This window comes from Schistocerca serialis, chromosome 2 (assembly GCF_023864345.2).
Source record: "Schistocerca serialis cubense isolate TAMUIC-IGC-003099 chromosome 2, iqSchSeri2.2, whole genome shotgun sequence".
Classification (NCBI taxonomy): Eukaryota; Metazoa; Arthropoda; class Insecta; order Orthoptera; family Acrididae; genus Schistocerca; species Schistocerca serialis.
In genome coordinates, this window is record NC_064639.1 from 683983974 (window position 1) to 684003072 (window position 19099).

The following is a 19099-nucleotide window of genomic DNA, read 5'->3' on the forward strand; positions in this document are numbered from 1 at the left end:
AAACTATGGACATCTAGTAGGGCTGTCCACCGTTTCCCGGCTGGTTCCCTTGGTCTGTCTGTTTGTAGTTGTCGTTTTGTTCACTAGTTTCAACAAACCCCCTTCTATCATGTTCTCTTCCCCAATACCAATTTCTGTCATTCCTGTTATCTCTCCTCCATCCTCCCTCATGTGTATTGTTTCTGAAATCATTTTCATATCTCCCCTATTTGGGGCATTATTTCCAAAATTTTCAAAGTCTCTCCTCCCATAATAATCTCTATTTACATTCCTGTTCCACCCCCGCATACTGGTTGTTGCCAGAACCAAAACTTTGGTTATTTTCTCTTTCCAAGACCGTATCTAATCTATCTACAAATTTAAGGAACTCATCCATTGAATCGTCTGGTCCATGGACCAATTCCCACTGCAGTCTCCCTGCTAACCTTCTTTTTAAAACGTCAATTTGTGTCAAAACACCAAAAGAGTTATTCAAGTGAGCAAGTTTTCAATTGATCTCTGCAAAATTTTTGCATTCCCCCTACTTTCCCTCTATACACTGGTCCCTTTAGAAATTCTGACTTTAATCTGGCTTGTATGGATTGTGACCAAAATTTACAAATAAATGTAGCTTCAAACTCTTCAAAAGTATTCCAAGAATCATTATTCTCGTTTGCCCAGGATAGATAGGGCTTCCCCTTCTAGAAACCTTTTTACTAACTTAATTTTTATTTTACCTGACATTCCTACTACAAACATATCCCTACATTGGTGAATAAAGTCAATAGGGTACAGATTTTCACCAGGAAAGCATTTCACTTGGATGTGCCCATACATTGTATTTTGATTGTAAAACATTTGTTTGGACATCGATGCGTCTTCCAATTGTGTATATTTAGTGTGTGTATTTTCTACTTTTGTATCTACATTAGTGGTATACAGGTTGTATTCTTGTTTAAGGTTTTCTGATGTCCTGTTTATTCTCTGATCTAATCTTTCTACTTCAGTATCTACTCTGTTGTTGATTGCAGCAATGCTGTCTGTGTTAGCTTGTATGTTTCCATTTAAACTTTCAACTTTAACTTGAAATTCTTTTCTGAAGTGTATCGACTGTTCTCTAGTGTCCTTACTGAGGGTAGTTTTAATTTCCTCACACTTCTCATTGAGATGAGTACTTGATAGATCAAAATTCAAACTTAACTTTTCCAGTCTCTCTGTGTTTTCTTCAAGTTTCAAACTTACTTGTTCACTCGATTGTTTAAGTTGCGAGCTTATTTGAGTTGCAAACTCTGTTAGCCACTCTGTTAAGTGTAATTGTTCGCCATCCCCTGGTTCAATTTTTACATTTCCTACAATCTCATCACTCTCAGGTAAAGACATGTTAACTATTCACTTTTTTAAATGACAACAACAACAAAATACCTTGCTTTCTTTGTATCTCTGCTATGATGTCGTGGTCAGTGTTACTTGTTGGCTCTCTTCACTTTTATTCGGTTTTATCGAAGCTGAAGTCTTGACTGATGAATTCCATTGACATGATCCAGATGTTAATCTTCTGAGTGGTGTGATAATAATTTTTCGTAGTCGCACACACACACACACACGTTTTTTCACTTTGAAATATTTTCCCTGTTGCCACACTGCACAAATAAACTTTTTTGTAGTGCTAAGCACTTACGAAATTTATCGCTGCACTATTATCATCTATGCACTTAAAGATCCCAGACGAGCCCCCACTTTTTTTGATGGTCGCCTAGTTGTAGATATTGCTATAATCGCACTATTTCACTCCCATTTATGGAGCTTGTTAGCACTTGATGTTAGGTTGGCGCCTTTAAAATGCATTGTAGTAATCGCTGCTGCTTGTTGGATCGCTGCTGTGTCTCGATGCTGATGCTGGCTCTAAATCTGGTTGTCTAGGGGTAAAATGATGAGGTCCTGTGTTTTTATGTGCTTTTGATGATAAATAACGAGCGAAACCAACAAATATTTAAACTTCAAATATTTATTACTCTGGTGGCCATCTTAATTCCACTGTCCACCAAAGACAATGACACAACACAAAGTAGTACTTCTTTTATATGTTCTTTGCATTGTTTATCCACCTCAAACAATAACACACATACATGCTTTACCAAAGTGACATTCCGACTGCGCTCCCAACCCTTCTTGCTGCTTGTATTTATACCCTTGTCAAAGAACTACTAAAAAGAGATATAGTTTATAAGTCACATGTACATCTGTTATTGTAATTTGTGCAGAAAAGTTATTAATTTGTTTCAAGTGACATAATTTAACAGGTTATTAAAATGACAGACAGATTTTTTGACTTGACAGAATAATTCTTTGTTACAAAAAGGCAGTTTTTTAAAAGTTTGTCAATTGACTTCTGTAATTTGCATAAATAAGTAAATAACACGAATTATTAAGAATTACATTGGTTTTCGTCTTAAATTGGAGTGTTTACGTGAATACTGAGTGACAAGGCTCCTAGTGAACAAATAGGTTTCACTGGGTGATTTTTATTTAAGGAGATCCAAAATACGTAAGTTGGCCACTATTTTTCGTACTTCATGTTAATTATTTAAGATGAACTTAGTGTTTTTACATGATGACATTTGCTGTATCAGTGATCAAGTGATATTAACTTTTGTGTGGTCCATTATTCAGTGTACTTTAATGGGTTGACTGTTTATGAGACATGTTATGCAATCATTGTTAACATACACAATAAATTTTCTATAATCATAAATGCTCGTTAAACTGGTTGAATTTGGAGGGTATCGCATACTTCGGTAAAGTAAAACCTTTAATAGGTTCTTGTTTTTCTCTACCTGTGAGTATATGGGAATGGGAGGCATGCTGGGTCTGGGACAAGCATGAGAGTACAGAGGTAACGAAAATAGCGGCCGTCGGGCTTTGGCGCAGGTGTACAGTCTCTGATGTTGGCTCCATGAAAGTCACCACGCTAGGTCAGCCATGGGAACGTCAGCTATTATGAATTTATAACCGAGCTCTGCCCTACAACCGAGATGAGACCAGGGAAGGCCCTTTGTCAACAGAAGGTTGACACTTTCTCATGGTCTGAAGAGTGTTTTCAAGAGATAACAAACTTACTCTTTGCTAAAGAAAGACAGCTTGCAGAGAAATAAGAGCCTAGCCTCAGGCACAGTTTTTATTTTCAGAGACTAGCTGCTGGGTGTGGAAACAGGCAAGGGGTAAAACTGTTTGTGACATAATGCAGCAACTTTCTGGAAGAGGGGTGAATAGCAAAGTCATTGGCACTTTATTGCGGCACATATTTCTTGGCAGAATTATTGTATATGAAAAAATATCGCCATTGGCCAACTGAGTGTTCATATTCCGCGAGTCCTGTTTGACAAAAATTGATAGCAACCTGTGAGGTTGAGCTAAAAATCTGAGAGTTCAGTGGAAGATGGGGAGGTGTGCACATCAGTAGTGTTTATTCAGAGACGGAGGGCCGTGAACATTTGGAGTGCACCTTAGTACACGAGCGGATTCAGAGTTTGTGTCGACAGAAGTTCTAAAGAGCCACATGCACGATGGTGGCGTTAGTTTATTTCAAAGAATTTCACATAGAGGCCATTTGTAAAATCATGTGATATTCTTCCATAGTCACATTCGCTCAATGCGTGGTTTAACTGAGTAAATTAATGTGATACTGCAAAGCTTGTTTCTGTTGATACATGTCGTTCATGTCAAATTTATTTCTTTGTAATTCTCCACTTTAGGATCCATAGCTAGCGCCATATATTCTTTGCATTATCCATTCCACTGTGCAAAATTCACACATCTTGAATCTTAAAGATGTGTCAGTTCTCAAATTTCTGGGTCACGGTAAAAATTTTTACACGCAAAGAGGTTTTCAAAGTAGCTTGGAGCATACCCCAAGGGAGTGTTAGAGGAGCATTACTTTTCACGGTATATACACAAATCACCTAGTGGAAATTGTAGCAAGTCCTATGTCCCTTCTTACATACAGAGATATTACAACTCTAGAATATTGTACGGAAATGCAGAAAGACCTGCAGAGTAATAACACTTGGCGCAGGAATTGGCAGTTGACCTTTAACTATGTAATGTACAATTTCTGTAGGTTAACTCATTCAGTATTACAGGAAAAACACTACAAAAGATATAATGTAACATCAATCAAAGACCCAAAGGTCCAAAAAGAATCTGCCCTCAGATGTATGCTCCACAGATTAAACACAGTGTCACGTGACCTACGTAACTATACTAAGGAGCTGGACGTAATTATTCAAACAGCAAAAAATAACGGATACAGAGAATTTCCAGTAACAAAACTGAACAAGAAAATCCAGAAAAAACATAAAAATAAAAAACAAAATACCACACAAATTCAGAAAGCCACAAGATTCACCAGAAACACACACACACACACACACACACACACACACACACGCACACACACACACACACACACACACACACACACTAACATCACCACCACTACGCAGCAAGGGCATGACACAGAAACTAACAAAACAAGCTAGTACACAGTCACATATGGAATCAAACTGATACACAGAATTGAGAACATCCTCAAACAAAAGTAATGACCCTTTACAGAAGTGTCTAAAACGGGAGAGATACACAGAATTGGGAACATCCTCAAAAAAAGTAATGACTCTTTACAGAAGTGTCTAAAACAGGACGATCACACTCACATGTACCAAAAATCTGGCGTTTGCCAATTCCAGTAAGAACTGTTATGCTCTATACTTAGGGCAGACACGCAGAACTTTTGAAATAAGCTATAAAGAACACAAAAAACAGCATGGAAATATGGTATCAGCCATGAAACATTTGCGGGACATCTCTGGCAGGAAAACCACCGTGCTACCACAATAGAAAAGAACATAAAAATAGCCTAATTCACTAACAAGAAGCACCTCCTAAACCTACAAGACTTCCAAATTTAAAAAGCAATAATAGAGAAGAAATACATAATAAATGACCAGACAAACGCCAGAGACCAGGAGTTATTTAAACAAATAAAACGTAGTGTAGAGAATGAACAATCCCCTGCACCACAAAGTAGTATCACAAACTAGGTAATATCCCCCACTCTAGATCAACAACCAGTGTACTGGTAATAAAGCAATAACACACTCAGTAATTAAGACATGTGAGCTCCCCTTACAAAAACACACACACGCACACACACACACACACACACACACACACACACACACACACACACACACACACACACACGCTGCCCCCCCCACCCCCGTCCCACACACACACACGCACACACACAACCTGTAGAAAAATGTAAACACACACACATTCAAACAAGGACTATCACCCTCACTTAAATGAAAAAAATAAAAAGAATCGTACATACAGACACAGATAAACAAACAAGGACAATCACCCTCACTTTAATTTAAAAAAAAATAAAAAAGTCCTACATACACACACACACACACACACACACACACACACACACACACACACACACACACACACAGGCAGGCAGGCGGGCAGAATGAGTGAGAGAGAGAGAGAGAGAGAGAGAGAGAGAGAGAAAGCAATAACAGACGCTCCCATCAGTATCAAAACTAAAAAGAGACACACGCATCACGCAATAGCAAAACAAAACACACCAAATGCCGAGATGATGGTGATTCTTCACAACAAAAAAATGTGGATATGTTTAATGTCAGTGAAAATGTTGGGAGCGAAAATCTAACACGTATATGTAGACGAACAGAAATAATGACGTAAACAAGAAAAAAACCATGAGTAACGATAGTAATTAATACTGTTTATAGTAGTAATTTAAAACATGCGAACAATTCATGATATAAACAAACAAAATCCTAAGACAAAGAAAAGTTATCATTACAGTTATGAAACGTCCCCTTTGAGCAATTTATATACGACTGTGCTTAACCTGACACACAATATTTTGTTAGCGCAACGCAATCTGACTTTCAAAATTCCCTACTAAAGAATGGCCCTGACAAACATTAAACTATACCTTTCACAAATCACTTACCTCACAAAAATCTTCACTGCTCAAGCTACTGCAATACAGCGAGCGCCACTACTGCCAGCTAAATAAAAGATTCAAACTATGGAAGGCACTAACTACTGATAGGGATAGTTAGCAAATGAAAGATATTAATAGAGAACAAACAATGTATTTACCTTGATATCATCATATATAAATATAGCAGTTCATGAAAAATTACAAAACTCCGCCATCTCTCTCCCCACATCCACCACTGCTGGCGGCTCACCTCCAACTGCGCAACGCTACGCGCTGTTCACATCCAGCTGCCGCTGCCCAACACTACAATGGCGAGTATTACAACAATGCAAAGCAGACACAGACTGCCCACAGCACAGCCAGTGATTGTCATACAGAGGTGGCGTTACCAATAAAAAAACCTAAACAGCCTACTTACACAGTGACCACTGAAGATGCCTCAGAATAAAGAGAAATGTGTTTCGTCTTAATAAGGCTTTCATTACAGATGGAAAATCGGTAGTTAATCTATACAACTTGTGTATGTGCAACTGCAGAAAAAAAGAGGCCGAAGGAGAATGAAGACAGCATGTAAATGTAACGTACTGCGCAGAAATATGTAGAAGACCCATTATAGTATGATTACATATATATGTAGAACAATCACTGGAGCCGTCCCATATGTCAAATATCTTGCACTTTGTGTACTGATCGATTTAAAGTGGAAGGACCATTTAAAACTAATCGCAGCTGATGCCTGACTGAGGTTCACTGGAAGAAACCCCAGGAAATGTAACCCACTCACAAACCTTCTTTCGACCAATACTTGAATATAGAAACAAACGTCTTGGCAGATTCAAACGTGTGCCGAACTAGGACTCGAACCTAAGAGCTCTGATTTTTGCGAGCAAGTACTGAACCGACTGAGTTATCCAATCTTGCTTAAGAAAGTACGTTTGTCTATGTAGCCAGACTTATAACCGAAGATTTCCTCGTCGGCAGAGCACATCACGATGTGCTCTACAAAAGTTATCAATAGACATAAAATTAATTTTTGAGCGTAACCCAGGAAAAATATACCAGTACTATATTATGTAGTAATGAATCTTAGAAAACACTGATTTTAATGTCAGATTTTTCACAAATTGTGTGTTTACGTATTACTGTGCTTTATCTTTTAAAGTTCCAAGCAATTGTTGTTGTTGTGAACTTCAGTCCAGGTACTGGTTTGATGCAGCTCTCCATGCTACTCTATCCTGTGCAAGCTTCTTCATCTCCCAGTACCTACTGCAACCTACATCCTTCTGAATCTGTTTAGTGTATTCATCTCTTGGTCTCCCTCTACGATTTTTACCCTCCACCTGCCCTCCAATACTAAATTGGTGATCCCTTGATGCCTCAGAATATGTCCTACCAATCGATCCATTCTTCTAGTCAAGTTGTGCCACAAATTTATCTTCTCCCCAATTCTATTCAGTACCTCCTCATTAGTTACGTGATCTACCCATCTAATCTTCAGCATCCTTCTGTAGCACCACATTTCGAAAGCATCTATTCTCTTTTTGTTTAAACTATTTATCGTCCACGTTTCACTTCCATACATGGCTACACTCCATACAAGTACTTTCAGAAAAGACTTCCTGACACTTAAATCTATACTCGATATTAACAAATTTCTCTTCTACAGAAACGCTTTCCTTGCCATTGCCAGTCTACATTTTATATCCTCTCTACTTCGACCATCATTAATTATTTTGCGCCCCAAATAGCAAAACTCAATTACTACCTTAAGCGTCTCATTTCCTAATTTAATACCTTCAGCATCACCAGATTTAAGAGAGAGTATTGAAAGAGAGTATTCCAGTCAACATTGTCAAAAGATTTATCTAAGTCTACAAATGCTAGAAACGTCGGTTTGCCTTTCCTTAATCTATTTTCTAAGATAAGTCGTAGGGTCAGTATTGCCTCGCGTGTTCCAACATTTCCAAGCAATCCAAACTGACCTTCCCCGAGGTCGGATTCTACCAGTTTTCCATTCGTCTGTAAAGAATTCGTGTTAGTATTTTGCAGCCATGGCTTATTAAACTGATAGTTCGGTAATTTTCACATCTGTCAACCCCTGCTTTCTTTGGGATTGGAATTATTATATTCTTCTTGAAGTCTGAGGGTATTTCACCTGTCTCATACATCTTGTTGACTAGATGGTAGAGTTTTGTCAGGTCTGGCTCTCCCGAGGCTATCAGTAGTTCTAATGGAATGTTGTCTACTCCCGGGGCCTTGTTTCGACTCAGGTCTTTCAGTGCTCTGTCAAACTCTTCACGCAGTATCATATCTCCCATTTCATGTTCATCTACATTCTCTTCCATTTCCATAATATTGTCCTCAAGAACATCGGCCTTGTATAAACCCTCTATATACTCCTTCCACCTAGCAATATCTGATCCGAAATTGTTAGATCTTTATTGCGTAAGCAAGCAGATCTACATATATGTATCACATTGTGAAGTCGATCTCTTCTAGAAACATAGAAATGTAGTAGGCTTCAGAATCATGACTAATGAGTCGTACCTAATGTTTGTTAGTCATGTCATACGAGTGTATCGAGTACTATGTGCAATGATCAAGTGGGCCCAATCGTAATTAAATCAGTTAAGGAACTGCATTTCCTTCACAAGAGAGCTAGAAATGCGGTTTGTCTGCGAAGGAGTGTTCTTATGAAACGACTACATGACCTGCAATGGAATCCGTGTCAGCGTGAACTGCTTGGTCACCTCGGGTGCCTGCAAAAAGGGCAATGTGAATGGTCAGCGGCTTCTTTGATTTCCTGGAGAGTGCAGTAGAATGCTGCAAAATCTTTCAAACTCCTGAAAACTAGAAGTGTGTAGAGTTAGCATCGCTCCCACCGTAATGCTGGTGGACACACGCGACACGCGTTTTAAGCTCGCTTCGCGCACGCTTGTGACCTCGAGACCCACACGAAAGAAAGGCTGCGGCGCGTACGTTACACTAGATGATACTGCATGTCTTACGAGTACCAGCAGTCACGTCCGGCGGGGAGAGAGTAAAATTTCAGACGAGTTTGATAATTCTTGTCTGCGCCTTTAAATGCAAGAAAGCTCTCGATATCACACGAAAACCTTCAGACCTATAGTGGGTACCTTTTCATGCACATATTGATTTCACGTGAGCGCTACATGGAGCTGAGCGTTCTCTAAGTATCAAGGGCAAGTAGCTTAGCGTGACGTCACAAGTTCGTAGTTCTCGTGGACCCAGGCATGACATGACACGGCATGGCATGGCATGGCACGAAGCGACGCGACGCGTCCACTTCGGGCTACTTTCGGCACCAGCACTTCTGACACCATAACAGCACTGCGGTAGGCGGATTCCTTACGGACTGCTTACCGTATTTTACTTTCAGGGCCATGCAACGGGTAGAGTGTTTTGTGTTTGACTGCGATAAATTTTATCAGTGAACACTGAAATGCCTGGGCCAGCAGGACAGAGCGGATTAGGTTGTGGAAAGGGGCCAAAATGAGTTGCTGGCAGTTGCACTCAACATACAAACTTTATATATCAACACACAATATTACAACAAGGATGCAAAACACTCAAAACTTTACTCGACCTCTTTTAATTAACTTTAGATCGGGCTGTAGGCCACACTCAAAATCCAAGACACAAGGCCTAAGCAAGAAATTGAAATACAAGGTTCTTCTTGAGGTTTCACCCAAAAATATTTTCTAAATCTTCAATCTAAACAGCTTGAAGGCCTTAGCAATTTAATTTTAATGGAACTTGGCTGGAGGCTGCATATTAAGCAATAAGAAGAGTTTCAATCAAAAGCCAGAAGGCCTTATCTTAAAACATTTCATGCAAAATTCGGCTTAAGGCCCCATACAAAAGTACTACAATCTTATGCCTTAAGGGTAAGACAAGAACATATTAAAACTCGGCTGAAGGCCGCACATCAGCAAATAATTTAACGGTTTAAGCCCTAAAAAGAAGACTTTCAATTTTAAAAGGCAGAAGGCCGTATCTTAAAAGATTTCATATAAAACTCGGCTGAAGGCACCTATAAACAATAACAATCTCGTGCCTTAAGGGAAAGGCAAGAACGTTAATTTAAAAAATATTAATACTGGACTGAAGGCCACATATCAACAGAATATGTTTAACAGCTTAAGACCTAGAAAAGGAGTTTCAATTTAAAAGGCGTAAGGCCTTATCTTAAAACATCTCATGTAAAATTCGGCTGAAAGCCCCGTATAAAACAATAACAATCTCATGCCTTAAGGGCAAGACAAGAACATTAATTTAAGAGACATTGGTACTCAGCTGAAGGCCACACATCAACCAAATAACTAATACCCAGACAGGGAAATTACTATGTAACACACAAGGTACGGCGCTGAGAAGTTTCCAAGGGTCTGGGTGGGACTGTAACATTAACGCCTCCTTAGGTGAGACAGGCAGCCTGTCCAACGACTTCTTAATCTGAAGGCAACCCAACCGACAGACAGCCGACCGACCAATCAACAAGATCTGTTCCGCTAAACGCAACCAGCAAAACGGCCACAAGATTTCAATGTAACGACACACAGAATATTGGCGCCCACAACGGCCAACAACACCTCAGCTGCCGAACTACATGCCGCGCTAGACAGCAACAACACGACGAGGGAAATACACTGCCGAAAATTACGTCAACGACCAGGGCAGGTAAACGGAACGTCAACGGCGACAAGGCAGAAAATACCGCTGGTCAACTTCAATAATAGGGAATAAACTAAGTTAAACCCCACAGGAAGGCAGCTGCAATCTTGGCCGACTTGAATACACCGCCAGCGGCCCTGGCCAGAGTACGCACGACAGAGACTTCCTTGCTGCTCCACGCCAACCAACCAACTGGTCACACACCGCCCAGCCGAAAATATATTCGCCACACCAAAGATAGTACAGCAGTTCTAGTATCGATACACGCTGCTACTTCCACTCGCGGAGAGGACAGCAACATTATCACGATAACCGCAGGAGAAATAAAACCACAGGACTGCAACTAGGGTCTAACCAAAGACAAGCATGACTCGAGCCAACCACGGCTCAAACACTGCGTTTTTCAGGTATTTCATTTATTTTATTTTCATATGGTGTGTTTGCTAATTACTATATATTTTTGGGTTTTTCGATTTTTCATTTTATGGTATGTTGTTTCACACATCATTAAAACATGACTGACAAAAATCTCCTTCATTGTGTAGGTACCCGTAATGTATGATTTATCCAATCAAAAAAAAAATAAATAAATGTAAAGAGTATGAAATGTATGATTATGCGACTGTATTGGCTTCATTCTTCATGGCAACATATTATAATCCAAGACTATAAAACTGTTTTAATAGACTGCTTATCTGTTGCATACAATGTATTTCAAATTCTTATTGCATCATTCTTAGGTATTCCAGTGACAAAGCGGATGCCAGTGTGGTCTTTCAGTGCAACTATTCTGTCTTGCGCTACCCCCACACAAAAATCCACTCGCTGAATAATTTAAAGTATTTGTGTCATGTTTAAAGTATTTGTGTCATATCTTTTTAACAGAATTATGAAGTACACAAGTGGCTAAAAGATGCAATCCACTTGCGATTGCGGGCTTTCTGGAGAAATGCGATGATGAATTCTTCTCAGGAAATGAGCCGGATATTATCTTCGTTCGGCTGCGACGTTTCAAGCTTCTAACAATGGTTCTGTTTTTTATTAAAAAATTTTACTGCTACCATTCATGATTTTCTTTTATTAATTTCTTGCCGGCCGCTGTGACAGAGCGGTTCTAGGCGCTAGTCCGGAACCGCGCTGCTGCTGCGGTCGCAGGTTCGATTCCTGCCTCGGGCATGGATGTGTGTGATATCCTTAGGTTAGTTACGTTTAAGTAGTTCTAAGTCTAAGGGACTGATGACCGTATGTTGGAGGCAGTACAACTGTTCGGCAATCAGCTTCAAATCCCGGTTCTCTAAATTTTCTCAATAGCGTTTCTCGGAAAGAACGTTTCTCGAAAAGAACGTTACCTCCCCTCCAAGGATTCCCATATGAGTTCCCGATGCATCTCCGTAACACTTTCATGTTGTTCGAACTTATCGGTAACAAATCGAACAGCCCGCCTCCGAATTTTTTCGGTAGCTGCCTTTAATACGATTTGGCACGGATTCCAAACACTCAAGCAGTACTCAAGAATAGGTCGCACCAGTGTCCTACACGCGATCTCCTTTACAGATGAACCACTCTTTCCTAGAATTCTCCCAATAAACCATTTCATATCGCTTTGCAACGTTAAACCAAGATATTTAAACGACTTGACTGTGTCAAGCAGGACACTAGCAATATCGGAACATTACAGGTTTGTTATTCCTACTCATCAGCATCAACTTACATTTTTCCACATTAGAACCAGCTATCTTTTCACAGACGTATGAACCTCTACTAACCTTTGCTTGTTGTCATTTATGCGTCCTCTTTTGAATCGAGAGTGCAATAGCCTCTGCTTCCTCGGCATCTTCCGAATTTAGTTATTAAACCGTAGTGAGTCCTTGCCAGCCGTTATCCACTTACTAGGCAGATAACTCTCCAGTCTACGATTTACAATCTACTTACACTTTTCCATAATTCCTCTATGTCCATCTCACTGGAGCTAAGTGATGTCAGTTCACAGTGTAAGTGAGATGCTAACAATTGCTTATCTGATCTATTTAGGAGAAAAACTCTCCTAAACTTCTTGACTGATTTGTTAACTTTCGTAACCATAGTTTCTATAAATGACATCACGATCGCTAATCTCCGTTTCTATACTGAAATTGTCGATAAGGTCTGGCCTGTAGCTGCAAGATGTAAGACGTTCCCATTGCGTGTGGGCTGCCGTGCTAGCTCCTCAAGAGAATTTTCAGAAAACGTGTTCAGAAGTACTTCGTATGACTGGCTGTCTGTACCTCCCGCAATGAATCCATAGACGTCCGAATCTATACTCGTTAGGTTAAAGTCACCTCTAGCTCTTATTGCATGATCTGGGTATTTCCGCTCTACTGACCGTAGACTTCCTTTCAGTGACTCTAGAACTGTTACAGCGGAGTCGGATGGCTGGTAAAAAATCCAACAATTGATTTCGTTTCATCTACACCCGTTACACGCGACCAGATAACTTCACTGTCACATTCAAATTCTGCCTCAATAGAGACGTATTTTTCTCAGCTGCAGTGAACACTTCTCCTCTTGTGGTCTCTAATCTGTCTTTCCCTTATATGTTCCATGACTCGCTAAATATCTCAGAGTTTACCACTTTGCATTTGAGCCAACTCTCGGTCCCAATAATAATTTGAGAGAGAGAATTATCCTGGAGGGCAGTAAATTCGGGAACTAATTAGTTGCACTAAGTATAATTCTTAACTCAGTTCACCAGTGGGGACTTACTCATCATTAAATGGCGGCGTGTCCATTGGGGTTCTATATATGTGAGTTAATGCAACACTGACTGTTTTTCCCAGCTATTTTATTTATTTTATTTTTATATCAAAATTTTACCGTGATTATTTTTATATAGTGTATTTGATAATTACTATATTTGGGTATCAAGGTATTTCAGTGCATTTACTTATTGACAGCTTACCACCACCCTGCGAATAATAATGTGATTTATGAACAATAAACTTTATTTGTTAAATTTAACCAGTTGCAGCTGGAAATATTTATTCGAATTCATTGCTCCTGCGATCACCTTTACATTAATTTGTTTTGTGATTGATACGTCAGGGACCAGTTCATTATTTGTTATTTACTTAAAAAGCGATCGAGAACTGTTAGAGAACCAATCATCCCCGTATTAGACAACGAGAAACCATTTTACTATAGTCGTTCACAGTCCTTTTACTACTGTGCTTACAACCCATTATCTGTGTTCCCAGTGCCTCCAGAAGGCTAAGGTTGCGACTAGTATTTCATCCTCAGCTTTTGTAAGTGACGGAAATCAAGTACAAAACAAGCAGATAAATATCTCATGCCAAATTAACACAAATAATAATGGCAACAGAAGAAAATAGGCGTTTGCCACTCTCTTATAACTAGTATTGAAGGGTATCGACGGAACATGTTGGAGAGTGTAGCATCGCAAAGCATGTAAATTTGTTTCTCTGTGTTGTTCTTAATAAGGGAATGCTGTTGTTACTGTTGGCATGTTGTGAACGACAAAGCCGAGAAGTGAGCAGGTGTCTTGCAATATCGCTGTTGGAATTACCAGCGTCTTAAGTAGAACTAATATTCACTTACAGTTCATATTTAGGCTAACAATCTGTCACATACAGTACCATAGTAGTGATCTCTGGTTGCAGATTCCACTGCTACTGTTGGCTCAGAGACTATCGGGCAACGGGCTGAAGATACACGCAGCACCCTGGTCGGCTCCCAGATGGATGAAAGCCCACAACGGGACGATCGGCATTAGCTGGCTACAATCCAGATACTACCAGACGTGGGCCAACTACTTCGTCAAGTAAGGTTTACCAAGATACAGCAAAGTGTGCGTTGCTATCATTTCACAGCAATCAAAATGGGTACTTTGAACTGTTGAGCCATGTCGTTATTTTCGCTTCCTGGATTTTACCTATATAGCTTGCAGCTCATGGCGTATGTACATCATGTGTGCTGCTAATGTAGGTGTGTAAATAGACTTGACACGCCATTTTTATGGATGTCACTCATTGATCTTTTGATAAATGTATGATCGTAGGATTTCCACGACGCTGAAGTTCGCAGACTGTTCGCCTGCCTGTAGGGGCAGAATATATCGTAGGAGGACTGATGACACAGTAGCAAACAATATCTTGAGAATATCAAATTCTTATCGGGTACCCAGCCGGATGTTGCAACATCTTAAGGACGTGTGCAATAATAACGGCTATACGGACCAACAAATTCGACGTGCTTTTGAGTTTGGACCTCTATCTGAACCTTCTGAAGACACTTTAGGTCTGTGGCTTTTCTTCCGTATGCTGGGAATGTGTCCGCCAAGACAGGAAGACTTTTGAAGAAATATGAGATCAGATGTGTTTTTCGTCCGCCAGCTAAGATACGAGCACTTCTTGGCTCTGTCAAAGATGATTTACTTTTAAGGAAGTCTGGCGCTTACAAAATACCGTGTTAGTGCGGGAAAATTTACATTGGCCAAACTATTCGTACCGTCAATGACAGGTGTGTTGAACATCATCGCCATACGCGATTATTACAACCAGATAAATCTGCGGTTGCTGAGCATTGCCTTACAGAGGGACACAGGATGCTATACAATGAGACGCAAGTAGCTGCAAATGCTTCACGGCACTGGGATTGTGTGTTACAAGACTCTGTTGAAATCAGACTAGCAGATAATATCATTAATCGTGATAATGAATTCCCGCTAAGTGAAAAGTGGAATCCTGTTTTATCAGATATGAAGAAACAACGGCAACTGAATCGACTGGCTATGAATAATCATTTGTAACGATGTATCGTTTTCAACAGTATTCACCACCGGAGGCGCTGCTAATCTTTTTGCGACAGGGGGCAGCAGGATGATTGAGCGCGTGCGCACTGCATGTAGCGCATGCGCTGTTGTACTTCCGATGCATATAAAGGTGCAATCATTTGCGAGTGGACTCAGTTATCAGCGGGAGGAGCGTAGCTTCTCTCACCTGATGATGGCGGCCAGGTGGACCTCTGAAATATTGTGCTCAGATGACAGTTCATCCGGCCGGAAACCCGACAACAATTTGATATACTAATACGCCGGGGAAGTCTACATAGTCACAATATCTTGAGAAATGGGTAGTAACAATTGCCAGTGATGTCGGAGGTGAAGGCCGAGTATCCGTGGTGGCCGCCCAACAGACAAACAGGTGAGTTACAGACACCAACTTAGTGGTGTGTAACGCCCGATGTCGCTTTGACGCTGAGAGTCAACAGCTTATCAGAATACCGTAAGAGAAATTCTGGTAACCAGAATCGAGCGAGAGCTGAGAGCTCCTATCGACGACATTAATGGGAAATCGCCTCAAGTAGTAAAGAGGGTACGTGGGTTATGCAAGTGTTCTTGGCGCATAGTACCCGTAACAATTAAGACATCAAGGTAACTGGTACAAGCTGGAATGGACATCGTTAACTGTTCCAGGTATCTCTGGAAGATCGTTAGAGCAGAAGAGATCGCAAAAGGCAAACGCTTGTATTTGTGTAAGCCAAAAGGCGTACTGATGACAACAACGCGTTGTAATTCCTCATCGACTGGAATCTGTAAATAAGCATTAGCAAGGTCTACTTTAAATAAACATCCACCTCCAACAAGTTCGATAGGAGGTCCTCTTGATGTGACAGGTAGGTTTCCACTAGATAGTAGGAACTGACATCGAATTACAATCTCCATAAAGCCAAGGGGAGTATTTTGGCTTCTGGACCAGAACCAGGGGTGTGACCCAAGCACTAATTTTGACCAGCGGCTTGAAGGCGATCGAGTTTGAGCTTAAAGGACGTCTGTAAGGAGACTGGAAGGGGAGGTGCTCGATAGAAACGGGGCACCAAATCTGGACGTAAAGAAAAATGTGCTTCAAAATTGGTGGCACACACCAGGCTAGTGTCAAACAAGGACGCAAGAGAGGCACAAAGGTCATCAAGTTCCTGGAAGGGTACTGTGTCCGTGACGACCTGCACTTCGTCCGTGATGGAGAACCCAAACAGCGTGAAAGCATCCAGGCTGAAAATGTTGCCAGCTAAATGACCGTTGACAGTATACAGCGTTAGTTGCCGTGTAACCATCTTATATGTTGCCGTCGCGGCTCATTGACCTCCGAGGGAAATAGAGCTGTCCCCATATGCAACCAACTTGCGAGAGGGCGGGCCAAAGCTGGGTTACCCAGGCGAGCGTATGTCGGGACACTGACCAGAGAAACCGTCGCTCCCGTGTGGACTTGGAAACGAACGTCCTGACGAGAAATCGTGAGATCAGTAAACAATTTGGAGCCGCAAGGATATCCCTGGGGAACGATGGCCTGAAGTTGATGCACATTCCGTGATGCAAGTTAGGAGTAGGATTTGACTGACGTGATGTCTGCCAGCAGACACTTTGGAGATGTCCATCCTTTCCACAATGAGTGTAGTGAGCCATGCGATCAGGGCAGTCTGCACACTGATGCGTCAGAAAACAGTCAGGACAAGAAGGCAGACCCTGCTGTTTGCGCCGACGCAGCTGGATTGGCTGGTCAGAGGTCATTGACACGTCTTAATGTGACAAATCAAGATGACCCGTCGGGAAGAAGGTTTGCGAGAATTCCGTCCCCTTTGCGGTGGTTGAACCGCTGCAACCTGGGGACGAACCATACAACGTTCATTTGCTGCCTGCGCGATCTCGAAAGAGTGCGCGATTTTTAGTATGTCATCCAAGGAAGGATTGTTTAGCTTTAAGACTGCAGTATGAACTTCTGGATCGGGAGGCAGTTGGATCACTACGTCACGAATCAGGGAATCGACGTATGAGGTTTCGCAAGACGGGCTGGCGCAGCGACGACGACTCAGGCCTCGCAAATCCACTGAGCGATAAGACTGACCCACTTGCTTGTGATACTGATGGAACTCAAGGAGCGATGCGGCAACGTGGAACCGTTGTGAATAATAGTTCGATAAGAACGAAAATATTCCCTCGAAAGTGAGTGAAACCGGGTTTGGGAGTGGAGTCAACTTCTTAAATAAGAAACATGTCTCCGGGGAAGTGCAACAAAGAAAGAGCGACCGTTGGAGTGCGTCATCTGCAACCCAAAAAGCGGCGAAGTGTTATTTCAGTCGCTGCAAATACGTGTTCCAGTCCACCGTGGTATCGTTAAACGGTGGAAATGCGGGTGGGTGGGACTCCGCCTGTGATGTGACCACAGTCTGGACGGGTTGTGAACCTTGTAGCTGTAATTGTCCTGAATTTCCTGACGCAAAAGGTTCGTTTGATGCTGGAACTGCTGTTGCAATTGCTGCTACAGGAGCAGCTGTTGCTGTTGCTGTTCCACGAGCTATACATGTTTTGCACCCGTAATTCACTGTTAACCTTTTGCCTCGTCGCCAATCCTAGTAGCCGGAATCGATGGTGACCATAGAGCATCAGCCGACGGGCCGATGACGTCAATGGGGAATAGCCGGTACAGCTCAGATACACACAACTGGGACGACTGACTGCACAGACCACACGGCGAAATACCACGACCAGGTAGCAAAACCAAATCGGATACCAACTATCAGCGACCAGAGCAACGATGAATAGAGAAACGACCGCGAGCGCTGTCGGAACAAGGCTGCGATGGAGCCCCTGCGATGCCGGCTTTATAGGGCCACCTTGAGCGCCGATAGGCTATGGCCGGCGCGTAACGCTGTGGCAGTCACAGTAGCGCTAGCAGATTACAGGGGCGCCTCGTAACGGCTGTCGTCTACGTCCTTGCCTTCTGGCGGGCTCTCAGAATTGTCGGACCAGGATACCTGAGAAATAGTCTCGTAACAAGGAACCAACCAAAGCAAAAGAAGACATACCACGATCTGCAACAAAGATATGTCACAAAGTAAATTGGGTTTGAAAAATGCAGTGTAGTGGACAGTGCCACTTACTACAAAACTGGGAATGGAAAATGAGGAACAGGGGGCATGTGTGCAGCAATATGACGTAACGACAAAAGTTTCTTCTGATTCTTCAGCATCTTAACAAATTAGTGAGGCCTTGGAACATAGATGTAGCTGTGTTTTCCCCTCTTATTTTTTATTTTCTTTGTCGAGCGACTGGAACAGCTAGTGGTTCCTGCAGCGCTCTGAACAATACATACTAAAGAGATTTTTGCTTTCTCGTTTGCTTGCCCCAGCAGAAGTTGAATAGTGTTGCATACAAGCGCATGTGCCTGATTATGAAGAATTTTCCCTACACCTACAGTGAGAGAAGGCTGCGGTGGTGCCTGCGCCACGCAGTAAAGAGCCGGCAACGAGAGCGCTCGCAGTGTGCGGGTTGGCAGGCGGCAGTCAGCTAAGGCGACCACTCTAGAGGAACAACGAGGCAGAGTCGCC

The 19099-nt window shown here is 41.7% G+C and overlaps 1 protein-coding gene across 1 annotated transcript in view; it reads left to right on the forward strand.

Annotated features, from left to right (window-relative positions):
- Positions 1–19099, forward strand: part of LOC126457810 (lysosomal acid glucosylceramidase-like) — a 394424-nt gene that overhangs the window by 71615 nt on the left and 303710 nt on the right. The window contains exon 5 of the mRNA XM_050094424.1: positions 14377–14537. Coding sequence (XP_049950381.1) covers positions 14377–14537 — 161 coding nt within the window. The remainder of the gene's footprint in view (positions 1–14376; positions 14538–19099) is intronic.